Source organism: Salmo salar, chromosome ssa24 (genome assembly GCF_905237065.1).
Source record: "Salmo salar chromosome ssa24, Ssal_v3.1, whole genome shotgun sequence".
Classification (NCBI taxonomy): Eukaryota; Metazoa; Chordata; class Actinopteri; order Salmoniformes; family Salmonidae; genus Salmo; species Salmo salar.
Window position 1 is genome coordinate 27,778,401 of NC_059465.1, and position 14,952 is coordinate 27,793,352.

Genomic DNA, 14,952 nt, shown 5'->3' on the forward strand with positions numbered 1-14,952 from the left:
GGAAGGAGGAGAGATGACTAGAAACGATTCGGTTGGCCGTTTTATGTGTGGATTAATTGTCGGAGTAGAGGAACTTGTGCATTTCAGGTAAAATAACAACTCAATGTTTATATCCCAGGACAAATTAGCTAGCAACAAAAAGCTAGCTAAATAGGACAAATTAGCTAGCAAAGCAAGCTAACTAGCTAAATTGCCATACATGTTTAATGCTTTTCGACCTGTCCCCAAATTAATGTCATTGGTTCAGAGTTTGTTTTGATATTTTAACCTGTGTGTCGTGATCGCGTTTGCTGTAGGGGGACAAAATAAATGTATGCACGATAGTGCACGATGGTGCACGCGTGCAGCCGGTTTGGGTTCCGTGTAATCTGTCAGAGTTCTAGGATTGTATGGGATTCAAAGCACACAGCCATCACCACCGTACTATCAAACAGTCTAAACAAAGTTAGAGCCGGGTATTAAGAAAGGTTTGGGGAAGCTAAGCCCTCTGCAGTCTGCAGTGCACCACGTACAGTACCATCTGCTATGAGGTCAGTTGAGAGTTACCAGAGCTTCACAAGGTGAGAGATTTGCATTCACAAGTAGCCCATGTCTGAGAAAAATTCTCAGGGACCACAAATAGTAAGGGGAAAAACAGTAGCTCATTGTAGCCTTATATCCCATAGGTGATGAGGAGGAGTAAGTAAGGGGAAAAAACAAACCCAAACCTAAAGTACAGCCAAAGAATATCAACAAAGACCCCCCCCCCAGCTCCTGCAGATGAAAGTAATCCCCAGTGCATCTGAGAACACATCAAGTATGGCAGGTGCTATGTGGCCAGGCAATGTCTTTGTAATATGAGACAGAGAGAAGATGTAGGACCATGTAATTAGAATTCATAGAATGGACAGTGTCCCTGGGATTTAGGACGCCTCACTCCACTGATCATGAAGATTTGCATTGGAGAGCAGTGTCTTCTTCATCAACAACAAGCTACGTACATACATTACACCGTCCAATGGCTTGACACAATGGTTCTCCATCTGAACCAGTGCCTGTCATGTCACTTTCTTCCTCTGCTGAAGACAATGTTGTATGTACCAATGTTCCTGCATGTCAAAATGCATTCATCCAGATAGATACTATATAATGTTGTGGAATACTATAGTAAAAACAACATTGTTATCCACAACAACAAAAAACACGGTACTAAATACTACAGTAATGTCCGGAAAAACACTACAGTCCACAAAAACACAACACTTTTTAAACTATAGTAAATACTACAGTATTTCATTTCTATATACCCTGCCCATTCCCCTCCCCCATATCGCAATTTGTTCCACCCACAAGTGAGAATGGGTATTGTGTTCCCTACAGGTTATAGACCAATGCAGAAACTGAACTATCTGTTCAGACCGACCGACCGACCGATCGATTATGGAAAATTAGCTATTTTAGTATTTCTCTAGTAGTTTTCCTGAAGGACAAAGCCTCCACTTCTATGACAGAGATAATAAAACAAAAACACTATAGAAAACACTACAATAATGTCTGCAAAAACACTATAGTAAATACTGCAACACACAGTGAACACTACAGTATACTACAGTGCAAAAACACTACTTTAATTACTATAGTATATACTACAGTTTTATTTTACTACAGTGTTTATACTATAGTTAACTGTAAATACTACCGTAAACTACAGCGAATACTACAGCATTTATAACATAGTATACTTTAGTATTTTTTCATGTGGGCATGCACGACTCCAAGGTAGCAGCAGTATTATTTTTATTTTCTAAAGCAGCTATTCTGTAACTTTTAAGAAAGTGCGGTAGACCATGTCACCACCTGTAAGAACAAAAATACAGGAAAAAGCTGTCATCCTATAGTCTATTTCAATGTCCTATGGATTCTATTCATGACAATGATGTCAATGCTGTTTCCTCCCTTGGTATTCAAAATACAGAAGCACATCTATGGGAATGTAATTTCAAACCCCATTTGGTTGATTCAATGCCCTTGGCTTGATCATCAATAAGTCTGCTGGCTACAATCCAATAATAAAACAATTGGACACCAAAGGGTGTGTCTTATGGGGATTTTAGCACAGCTGGGATTTTTTTTTTTTTAAAGCTTAGATTGTTGTGATGTCATCATACATTTTTTCAAGAATTGATTAATATACGTAAGTAAGGCACAAGCCCTTTGTAATATAATTACAAAATGTTTGACCCAAGTTAAACAATTTAAAGGCAATGCTACCAAATACTCATTGAGTGTATGTAAACTTCTGACCGACTGGGAATGTGATGAAAGAAATAAAAGCTGAAATAAATCATTCTCTCTACTATTATTCTGACATTTCACATTCTTCAAATAAAGTGGTGATCCTAACTTCACTATGGACAACATGGGAGAAAATGATTGAGAATTCTAACAAAGACCATACTGTACAATGTCTTAGCTCAGTTTAAGGCTTGGTTCATTTAAAGTTCATTGGGGTTGAAGAAGAAGAGAACTGTAAGGCAGACAACTTACTGCTTCCAAGTTCAAGTTAAGGGGTCATTTGAACAATGAAAGAGTGAAGTTTCTGAACTGGGATAGGTTACAGCTAGCCTACCGTACCAGGACTGGAAAAATAAAAAGAAGTGGAGGAAGAAACCGGTCACTTCAGGGGAGATGGATAGACGAGATCGGGACAGATGGAGTGAGATCAAACACTTTTTAGTGCCTTCAGAAAGTATTCACACCCCTTGACTTTTTCCACATTTTGTTGTGATACAGCCTGAATTAAAAATGTATTAAATTGAGATTTTCTGTCACTGATCAACACACAATACCCCATAATGTTAAAGTGGAATTATGTGTCTCGAAATGTTTACAACTGTATTAAAATGAAAAAGTAAAATGTCTTGAGTGAATAAGTATTCAACCCTTTTGTTATGGCAAGCCTAAATAAGTTCAGGAGTACAACTGTGCTTAACAAGTCACATAAATGGCATTGACTCCCTCTGTGTGCAATAAGAGTGTTTAACATGATTTTTTAACTATCCCATCTCTGTACCCAACACATACAGTTGAAGTCAGAAGTTTACATACACCTTAGCCAAATACATTTAAACTCAGTTTTTCACAATTCCTGACATTTAATCAGAGTAAAAATTCCCTGTCTTAGGTCAATTAGGATCACCACTTTATTTTAAGAATGTGAAATGTCAGAATAATAGTAGAGTGATTTATTTCAGCTTTTATTTCTTTCATCACATTCCCAGTGGGTCAGAAGTTCACATACACTCAATGAGTATTTGGTAGCATTGCCTTTAAATTGTTTAACTTGGGTCAAACATTTCGGGTAGCCTTCCACAAGCTTCCCACTAAGTTGGGTGAATTTTGGCCCATTCCTCCTGACAGAGCTGGTGTAACTGAGTCAGGTTTGTAGGCCACCTTGCTCGCACACGCTTTTTCAGTCCTGCCCACAAATGTTCTATGGGATTGAGGTCAGGGCTTTGTGATGGCCACTCCTGTCACGGGTGTCGTAGGGTTTAGACCAAGACGCAGCAGGAAAATGTATACTCATCTTCTTTTATTAATGGACAAAGAAGGAAAACCAAAATAAACACGTATACAAAAACACGACGACAAAGAACAGGCCGGTAAGGCACAAAGCTATACACAGCATCAATCTCCCACAAAATCCCATGACAAAACACATACCTATTTATAGGACCTTCAATCAGAGGCAACGATAGACAGCTGCCTCCAACTGAAGGCCCCAACACCAATGAACTAAACATAGAAATACAAACGACTAGACTGAACATATAACTAAACTAACATAGAACAATAACCAAAACCCTGGACTAATAAATCAAATACCCCTCTACATAAACAACCACCCCGAACCATATAAACCAAATACCCCCTCTACATGAACACATACACAAGCACACCTTGAACCACATAAAACAAATACCCCCTGCCACGTCCTGACCAAACTATAAGAACAAATAACCCCTTTTACTGGTCAGGACGTGACAACTCCAATACCTTGACTTTGTTGTCCTTTAGCCATTTTGCCACAACTTTGGAAGTATGCTTGGGGTCATTGTCCATTTGGAAGACCCATTTGCGACCAAGCTTTAACTTCCTGACTGATGTCTTGAGATGTTGCTTCAATATATCCACATCGTTTTCCTACCTCATGATGCCAACAATTTTATGAAGTGCACCAGTCCTTCCTGCAGCAAAGCACCCCCACAGCATGATGCCGCCACCCCTGTGCTTCACGGTTGGGATGGTGTTCTTCGGCTTGCATGCCTCACCCTTTTTCCTCCAAACATAACAATGGTCATTATGGCCAAACAGTTCTATTTTTGTTTCATCAGACCAGAGGACATTTCTCCAAAAAGTACGATCTTTGTCCCCATGTGCAGTTGCAAACCATAGTCTGGCTTTTTTATGGCGGTTTTGGAGCAGTGGCTTCTTCCTTGCTGAGCGGCCTTTCAGGTTATGTCGATATAGGACTTGTTTTACTTTGCATATACATACTTTTGTACCTGTTTCCTCCAGCATCTTCATAAGGTCCTTTGCTGTTGTTCTGGAATTGATTTGCACTTTTCGCACCAAAATACGTTCATCTCTAGGAGACAGAACGCGTCTCCTTCCTGAGCGGTATGACAGCTGCGTGGTCCCATGGTGTTTATACTTGCGCACTATTGTTTGTACAGATGAACGTGGTACCTTCAGGCGTTTGGAAATTGCTCCCAATGATGAACCAGACTTGTGGAGGTCTACAATCTGAGGTCTTGGCTGGTTTCTTTTGATTTTCCCATGATGTCAAGCAAAGAGGCACTGAGTTTGAAAGTAGGCCTTGAAATACATCCACAGGTACACCTCCAATTGACTCAAATGATGTCAATTAGCCTATCAGAAGCTTCTAAAGCCATGACATCATTTTCTGGAATTTTCCAAGCTGTTTGAAGGCACAGTCAACTTAGTGTATGTAACCTTCTGACCCACTGGAATTGTGATACAGTGAATTGTAAGTGAAATAATCTGTCTGTAAACAATTGTTGGAAAAATTACTTGTGTCATGCACAAAGTAGATGTCCTAACCGACTTGCCAAAACTATAGTATGTTAACAAGAAATTTGTGGAGTGGTTGAAAAACAAGTTTTAATGACTCCAACCTAAATGTATGTAAACTTCTGACTTCAACTGTAGCTAGGATGGGGAGAAGTCTGTCCATAATAAAGCGCTGCTTTATGACAATTAAATCCATTTCAATCCCACTTTGTAACACAACAAAAAGTGGAAAAAGGGGTGTGAATACTTCCTGAAGGCACTGTATAGGGGAGTGTTCTTTTCTCTTTGGCCACTGTCATACCCATCTCCTCACCAACATTGTGTGCAAAGCAACCACTGCTCTGTCAAGAGCCTATTTCTGAGGAGATTGCATTCATGCTCCTGGCATTGAAGAAATTGGAGCCCCCGGCCAGTTAGTTTGCATTGTAATGGGCTCGAACCAAGCAGTGGGAGAGGAGGAAGAACACACTGCGATTTGACCAAAAGTCCTCTCTTGGGTTTAAAGGAAATAAAGAACAAAGAAATTGAAAATTGAAAATGTGCCTAAAGCAATTTCATGGTGGCGGACTGCCTGTAGTGGTAGAAGGAGCTCGATGGTCATGCTTTCTCCTCACCACCCCGTCACTCCGTGTGGAGGAATGACACTGGACACACCTCAAATGTGAAACGGAATGAAACAAATGTAATTCGTCTGTCCTAAAAAATACAACCATATTTAAAAAGATTAAGTAGATGGCATTAACCATCTGTATTAATGCTTACTTGTTTTGGTGGGAAATTACATAATCCTCATCTAAATTTGAATACATTTTGTTTGTAATGTCTGCATTTAAAGTAAGTGAAGAATAAAATAATATTTTATCTTATTACTAGAGAAATCTATTGAATGTTGCATCCTATTAGTTGCATTTAGGGTATCCCCAAAAACCTTTGCAATGCATATGTAGCAAGATATTATTTTAAACAATAAATATAGAAGACACATTTAGACATCCTTGTTGTGGTCATGGTTTTGATTCCATGAACATGGATCAACGAGTGAACACTTTTTTCACATTCTAATCTTATTTTATTATGATACTCCCATACCTTGATTCCATTAAGAAGGATCAGAGTAGCAACATTTGGATTGATTCCCATTTTAGCCATGACATTACCTATCCCTCTGGACTGCTTTTGTGTTGTGGTCAAAGGGAGGTGGCTAAGGTCTCATGTTTTATGTATACTGTGACAGCTTTCCTATTCCATCGTTAACAAGGACTGCAGATGGGGGATGAACAGTGAAATGTGGTTGTTTAGGCCGCCTACTGCATGGATGTTTTCATGCATCGAGTGCGTAAAGTTATGACAGCCGGCTTTTGGAACATATTATTTCGGAAACATATGAAAGGTCATTCATGGATTTTAATTTAGGCTCAAGGTAGTTTATCCACGTACCACGTAAGCCTATTGGGGAGCACGGATAAGAAATCGTCACCAGAACCTTGCTGAAATAGGCGTGTACGCATAGACGGTGGAGCACTTGGAATTCGACTACAGCCAGGTTCTTATCTGAGCGACAGGGAGAGAGTAACATTGGACGGGACGTTATAATAACACAAAATTAAAGGTTAATTAAAAAACATTCTTAGCACAGTAGGCCTATAGATGGCAATAGTGTTTGGGGTGTGTGGTGGCGTATTAAGATGACAAAGTAGACTAGTCACTAAATTGATGTTTTGTTGGATAGTCTACTACTGTATTTTGGAGAATGAGGCAATGCACATTATTTAACTGCTTAACTTCAGATACCTCTGTCCTGTTAAAGGTAATTCAGGGAAGTGCCTGGATCTGCAGATTTCAAGTAACTTTTCAAACTAACCGAAAACCTGTGTTGGAAGTAACAAATGTTGAATTAATTTAGGTCTCCAGCAGAACAACATTTTAGAAAACATCTTGGCAGCAACAGCCCCGAGACAAGGCGCCGAAAAAGTCCCACGGCTTCACTTTGCATGTTTTAATCCAGACTGCGAGTCTAATAAAAACCTTGGCAAGCTAGGATGGATACCGCCGGCGGGAATGTGACAGCATCCCTCGTCTCTGGCAGTGGTAGCTTCAGCAGCAGCAGTAGCTGCACTGGTGGAAACGCGAATGCGCCTAAACATTTGTGGAGGCAACAGAACCAAGCAGCGCTCTCTCCGCTCCACCACGCGCTCGGAGTACGGACGAACAACCGGGTGAGAAGAGGATTTTCGGACACCGAGAAATACCTCAGCCCTAAGACCATGGACCGAACTTATGCAGTGGACACCGGGCACCGACCCTGTTTGAAGAAATCGCGGATGTCATGGCCATCCTCGTTCCAAGGACTTCGACGGTAAGGACAGCTTTATCTCTGTCTCAAATGAGAATGACAAGGGCGTGTGTGAACAATGGAAAGCGAAAAAGTAGGGTAAGTAGGCTACCAAAGGTGTAAAAGATGTCGGAACTTTGGACAAGCTTTAGTTTTCATTCCGTTGCCTAAATATTCGTCTTTTAGGTAGATGTGAAAAATATCCTATCCCGGTACTCGAGAATTGTGATTAATCTAACCGACGAGACAAAGAGGGATTTGTAAATTATGTAAATGTGTGTGTATGATGCATTTGCGAACGCATGGTTTGCTCATTCGTTTTTAGATTGGACGTTTGCGCCTCAATAGTTTCTGTTATTAATGATATGGATGTCTTGATTGATGACTGTTAAAAACATAAAAAATAAAAAAAGACGCCCATGATTTAAAGGTGCTGTGACTGGGAGTAAAATAAGGCGATACATTCGTAACTTAAGGTAGACACGGACCAAGTAGGCACAGGGAGGACACAAAGTTAAATAGACCTACCCTGCAGGAAATAAAGTGAGGGGCACAATTCTAAGGTTCATCTCTCAAATGATGAGCAGGCATAACACATTGCACATTTCAGTCCATGTATTTGCTTGTACGCCCTTTTTTACCCAACACATCCCATACTAGTAGATACATTAAAGCTTTTAATATCAGCTATAGGCCTAATAAGTCAATTGTAAGCATTTCTTACCACATAATTACAGTTCATTTCTGACAAGGGCAGACTGCAGTGTAGTTCACCAGTCCAATACAAAAATACCCTATTTCCACTGTCATGCTGACCCACACATACTGGCTCTGATATTTTCTTTTCACATTGTCCAATCCAGCATAGTTCTAGCAACTAATGGGGATACAAAAGGCCAGCACAATACTACACATTGGATTGGCTCAGCAGTGTTAAAAGGGTTATAGGCCTAACATACATTATTTTCACTAGTCTCTCCTACTTGCATTCATTGGTTTAATCCACACATTCACAACGGTCTCAAGCCATTCTATATACCAGGAGTTAACTGTAGATGCTTTTTGGTGGTGGTGGAGCCCAGAAGGCTGCTCCATATTCAGACCTAGTCCTGGGGATTCTTCGTCTCTAATTATCTCCTTTAGCTGCAAAGTAAAGAGAGAAAGACATCTAATATTAGGTCACCTCCGTTTCCTGTCTGAAGTTCTGGAGCTACCATAATATCTGTCCCTGGACTAATATTCTCTTCAGTTATGACTGCCATCTCACCTCAGGGCTATGGAGAATATTGACCGAGCTGTGCTTGGAATGGACTGTAACATATATCCAGACCCGATATTCAGAGTCTAGACAGAAAGAAAAGCATGATTACTGTTTGAGATTGTTTACAATCTGAAGAAATCATACTTGGGACAGAGGAAGACTTAAGTTATCTTTATAGAAGGTATAATTATATTTTTTAATATTTCAGGGGGTGTGAAGAAAGATTCAGGGCAGAAAGATGTGTAGTATTGCATTGTTTTACTCATGGCAGATCATCTATGGGGCAATACTGTCCAGGGCCCCATTTCCCAAAAGCATCTTAAGGCTAAGTTCATCAGTAGAACCTTCGTAAGAGCATTGTTAATATCTCCAAGCTGTTTCCCAAAACCATCGTTATTAATGTTGCACTTGAAAATGCTCGTAATCTAAAGATGCCTCAGGCCAATCGTAGAACAGCTAAGTGCATCGTTAGTTCCTTTTTTGCCCTCCTGTGTCACTTTATACACAGAAGATCTCTGTTGAACATAGATTCACATGGTCTATCCGTTTCCCTGTGACTGCCGATAACTTCAGAACAAAGTTGCCAATGTCTTTGCAATTGATACAAACAAGCAACATATAAAAATATGCTTCAAATGAAAACAGAGATGACCGCATTAAAATAAACAGTAGGCTATAGGCCTTTTGCAATCATATTGAAGTAATTTCATGTTTAATCAATTGAGTTCTATTTTTCTACTTGTAGCCTACCGCCTGCAATTTGTTGAATATACACTGAGTGTACAAAACATTAAGAACACCTTCCTAATATTGAGTTGCACCCCCCAACCCCCTTTTGCCCTCAGAACCGCCTCACTTCATCAGGGCATGGACTCCACAAGGTGTTGAAAGCGTTCCACAGGGATGCTGGCCCATGTTGACTCCAATGCTTCCCACAGTTGTGTCAAGTTGACTGAATGTCTTTGTGTGGTTAACCATTCTTGATACACACAGGAAACTGTTGGGTGTAAAAAACCCAGCAGCGTTGCAGTTATTGACACAAACCGGTGCACCTGGGACCTACTACCATACCCCGTTCAAAGACATTTAAATATTTTGTCTTGACCATTTACTCTCTGAATGGCACACATACACAATCCATGTCTCAATTGTCTCAAGGCTTAACATATATTTTAACCTGTCTCCTCCCCTTCATCTACACTGATTGAAGTGGATTTAACAAGTAACATCGACAAGTCTAACATGGCATTCACCTGGTCAGTCTGTCATGGAAAGAGCAGGTGTTCTTAATGTTTTGTACACTCAGTGTATTTCATAGCCTAACTTGTGTGCAATGATGTGCCGACTGGGCGATTTAGTGCATTTTTATTGGGTAAGCATTAGAGTTTAACCTGGTTACTGAGTTTTACTGGGATTTACCACCCAAAACCACTCAATTTTCCCAAGATAAATAACTGAGAGAAACTGGTAAATTATAATAAATTACTTATATGAACAGCATGGCGTGAAATGGAACTGTTAAATTATATGCATGTTTAAATCTGGCTTCTATAGGGCTTCTGCATGAAGAATCTTCAATGCTCAGGGTGGGGACAGACAGCCCATCTCAGTATTGAGTGCAGTTCACAATGTATGTAGACCTATACTGTCATCTCATCATGGTAACTTTTTTCTTTTGATAGCTAGGCCTGCATTTGCTGCAGCATAGTCTATGCTACAGTAATATAAAGACCGAATGTCCGTCTAATTTACCCATCTCCATCTGGATTTTGGGGTCACCTTATTTTTTTAATTGTAACTTTTATTTTGTGTCATTTGTGCTTCTTCTCTGGCCTCAAGGTCACCAGGCTGCTCGTTAGGGCGCACACCTGTCATCACTCGAAAATCGTTGCTTTAAACGAGTGCATGCGCAAGCTCTCTCGCAGTCTTTCTCTCTCTCCATCAACTGTAAGGACCAACGCTGGAGAAGAAAGCCGGTACGGGGAGTAGAACATTTAATATGGAACAGACATCAAACAGGACAGCGATAGAACCGGGTATGCAAAGACAAACAAACATTAATCCTGAAGCAGGGAACAGACCGATATAGGGTAGGTAATTACACAGATGATTGAGTCCAGGTGAGTCCAATAATCGCTGATGCGCGTGACGGGGGAAGACAGGTGTGCGTATTGATGGTGGCAGGAGAGCGTAATGTTGGGGAGCCTGTCTCCTTCGAGCACCAGGGAGGGGGAGCGGGAGCAGGAGTGACATCAACTCTATTCAAATTAGATTATCCGGTTATAGTTTGACATATAGCCCTATACAGGGCATTCTGAAAGTATTCAGACCCCTTCCCTTTTTCCACACTTTGTTACATTACAGCCTTATTCTAAATAGGATTACACAATAATGAGAAAGCAAAAAATGGTTTTTAGAAATGTTTGCAAATTTGTTTAAAAAAAAAAAAAAATGAATAGCTTATTTACATAAGTATTCAGACCTTTTGCTATGACACTCGAAATTGAGCTCGGGTGCATCCTGTTTCTATTGATCATCCTTAAGATGTTTCTACAACTTGATTGGAGTCCAACTGTGGTACATTCAATTGATTGGACATGACTTGGAAAGGTACGTACAGTTGAAGTCGGAAGTTTACAGACACCTTAGCCAAATATTGTACACTTCTGGCCCTTCTTTGGACACTGTGTTAACAACCCTCCAGACGAGCTTCAATGCCATTCAACTCTCCTTCCGTGGTCTCCAACTGCTCCTAAACACAAGTAAAACTAAATGCATGCTCTTCAACCGATCGCTGCCTGCACCTGCCCGCCTGTCCAGCATCACTTCTCTGGACGGTTCTAACTTAGAATTTGTGGACAACTACAAATACCTAGGTGTCTGGTTAGACTGTAAACTCTCCTTCCAGACTCACATCAATCATCTCCAATCCAAAGTGAAATCTCGAATTGGCTTCCTATTTCGCAACAAAGCATCCTTCACTCATGCTGCCAAACATACCCTCGTAAAACTGACCATCCTACCAATCCTCGACTTCGGGCGATGTCATTTACAAAATAGCTTCCAATACCCTACTCAACAAGCTGGATGCAGTCTATCACAGTGCCATCCATTTTGTCACCAAAGCCACATATACTACCCACCACTGCGACCTGTACGCTCTCGTTGGCTGGCCTTCGCTTCATAATCGTCGCCAAACACATTGGCTCCAGGTCATCTACAAGACTCTGCTAGGTAAAGTCCCCCCTTATCTCCGCTCACTGGTCACCATAGCAGCACCCACCTGTAGCACGCGCTCCAGCAGGTATATCTCTCTGGTCATCCCTAAAGCCAACTCCTCCTTTGGTCGTCTCTCCTTCCAGTTCTCTGCTGCCAATGACTGGAACGAACTACAAAAATCTCTGAAACTGGAAACACTTATCTCCCTCACTAGCTTTAAGCACCAGCTGTCAGAGCAGCTCACAGATCACTGCACCTGTACATAGCCCATCTATAATTTAGCCCAAACTACTACCTCTTCCCCTACTGTATTTATTTATTTTATTTATTTTGCTCCTTTGCACCATATTATTTATATTTTATCTTTGAACTTTCTTCAAACTACAAATCTACCATTCCAGTGTTTTTCTTGCTATACTTTATTTACTTTGCCACCATGGCATTTTTTTGCCTTTACCTCCCTTATCTCACATCATTTGCTCACATTGTATATAGTCTTATTTTTTTCTTCTTCTACTGCATCATTGATTGTATGTTGTTTTACTCCATGTGTAACTCTGTGTTTTTGTATGTTGTCGAACTGCTTTGCTTTATCTTGGCTAGGTCGCAATTGTAAATGAGAACTTGTTCTCAACTTGCCTACCTGGTTAAATAAAGGTGAAAAAAATACATTTAAACTCAGTTTTTCACAATTCCTGACATTTAATCAGAGTAAAAATTCCCTGTCTTAGGTCAGTTAGGATCACGACTTTATTTTAAGAATGTGAAATGTCAGAATAATAGTAGAGAGAATTATTTATTTCAGCTTGTATTTCTTTCATCACATTCCCAGTGGGTCAGAAGTTTACATACACTCAATTAGTATTTGGTAGCGTTGCCTTTAAATTGTTTAACTTGGGTCAAACATTTCGGGTAGCCTTCCACAATAAGTTGGGTGAGTTTTGGCCCATTCCTCCTGACAGAGCTGGTGTAACTGAGTTAGATTTGTAGGCCTCTGTCACGTCCTGACCATAGAAATATGTTATTTTCTGTGGTAGAGTAGGTCAGGGCGTGTTTTGTGTTTTTCCATCTTTTCTATTTTTATGTTCCTAGGTTCTAGTTTTTGTATTTCTATGTTGGCTTGTTTGGGATGATCTCCAATTGGAGGCAGCTGGTCCTCGTTGTCTCTAATTGGAGATCATATTTAAGTAGGGGTTTTTCTTCCTGGGTTTTGTGGGTGATTATTTTTGAGTAGTGTTTGTTCTCCTCTGCGTCACGGTTTGTTGTTTTTGTCTATTCAGTTATTTTGATGTATTGCATGAGTTTCACAGAGTAAATAAAATGTGGAACTACTCACACGCTGCACTTTGGTCCGCTACTCCTTTTGACAGCCGTGACAGCCTCCTTGCTCGCACACGCTTTTTCAGTCCTGCCCACAAATTTTTCTATAGGATTGAGGTCATGGCTTTGTGATGGCCACTCCAATTCCTTGACTTTGTTGTCTTTAAGCCATTTTGCCACAACTTTGGAAGTAGACTTGGGGTCATTGTCCATTTGGAAGACCCATTTGCGATCAAGCTTGAACTTCCTGACTGATATCTTGATGTTGCTTCAATATATCCACATCGTTTTCCTACCTCATGATGCCATCTATTTTGTGAAGTGCACCATTCCCTCCTGCAGCAAAGCACCCCCACAACATGATGCTGCCACCCCAATGCTTCACGGTTGGGATGGTGTTCTTTGGCTTGCAAGCCTCCCCCTTTTTCATCCAAACATAACGATGGTCATTATGGCCAAACAGTTCTATTTTTGTTTCATCAGACCAGAGGACATTTCTCCAAAAAGTACGATCTTTGTCCCCATGTGCAGTTGCAAACCGTAGTCTGGCTTTTTTATGGCTGTTTTGGAGCAGTGGCTTCTTCCTTGCTGAGCGGCCTTTCAGGTTATGTCGATATAGGACTCGTTTTACTGTGGATAGACTTTTGTGCCTGTTTCCTCCAGCATCTTCACAAGGTTCTTTGCAGTTGTTCTGGGATTGATTTGCACTTTTAGCACCAAAATACGTTCATCTCTAGGAGACAGAACGCGTCTCCTTCCTGAGTGTTTGACAGCTGCGTGGTCCCATGGTGTCTATACTTTCGTACTATTGTTTGTCCAGATGAACGTGGTACCTTCAGGCGTTTGGAAATTGCTCCCAAGGATGAACCAGACTTGTGGAGGTCTACAATTTTTTTCTGAGGTCTTGGCTGATTTCTTTTGATTTTCCCATGGCATCAAGCAAAGAGGCACTGAGTTTGAAAGTAGGCCTTGAAATACATCCACAGGTGCACCTCCAATTGACTCAAATGATGTCATTTAGCCTATCAGAAGATTCTAAAGCCATGATATAATTTTTTTGAATTTTCCAAGCTGTTTGAAGGCACAGTCAACTTAGTGTATGTAAACTTCTGACCCACTGGAATTGTGATGCAATGAATTATAAGTGAAATAATCTGTCTGTAAACAATTGTTGGAAAAATTACTTGTGTCATGCACAAAGTAGATGTCCTAACCGACTTGCCAAAACTATAGTTTGTTAAGAAGAAATTTGTGGAGTGGTTGAAAAACCAGTTTTAATGACTCCAACCTAAGTGTATGTAAACTTCCGACTTCAACTGTATATATATATTTTTTATCCCAGCCCTCGTCCCCGCAGGAGGCCTTTTGGCTTTTGGTAGGCCGTCCTTGTAAATAAGAATTTGTTCTTAACTGACTTGCCTAGTTAAATAAAATGAAATAAATTGAATGATGGAGATTGCGACAACAAACCTTATTTCATTTAACTGTTGACAGCAATCAAGGAATGAAGGAACAATAGAGAGAGAAAGGGGAGGTATGCTAATAACATTTGGGGAAATATTATGAAAGGTAGGCCTATATACATGTCAGCCTACTAATTATACAAATAGCCCCTATTATATTTAAAAATGTAAAATCAAATTTGCTAACCTAGACTTTGTAGGCCACGTGCTGCACCAGAATCACATTTTCTCTCCCTGCTTTGTCATGGTTTGAACGATGTGTATAAATCCAGTCCGTATAATAC

General features: G+C 40.4%; 1 protein-coding gene across 1 annotated transcript; it reads left to right on the forward strand.

Annotated features, from left to right (window-relative positions):
• Window positions 1-6,568: 6,568 nt before the first annotated feature.
• Window positions 6,569-7,803, forward strand: LOC100195692 (cAMP-specific 3,5-cyclic phosphodiesterase 4D). The gene is given in 1 exon segment (NM_001140721.2): window positions 6,569-7,803. A coding segment is annotated over 1 exon segment (321 nt). The 5' UTR covers window positions 6,569-7,112; the 3' UTR covers window positions 7,434-7,803.
• Window positions 7,804-14,952: the final 7,149 nt, after the last annotated feature.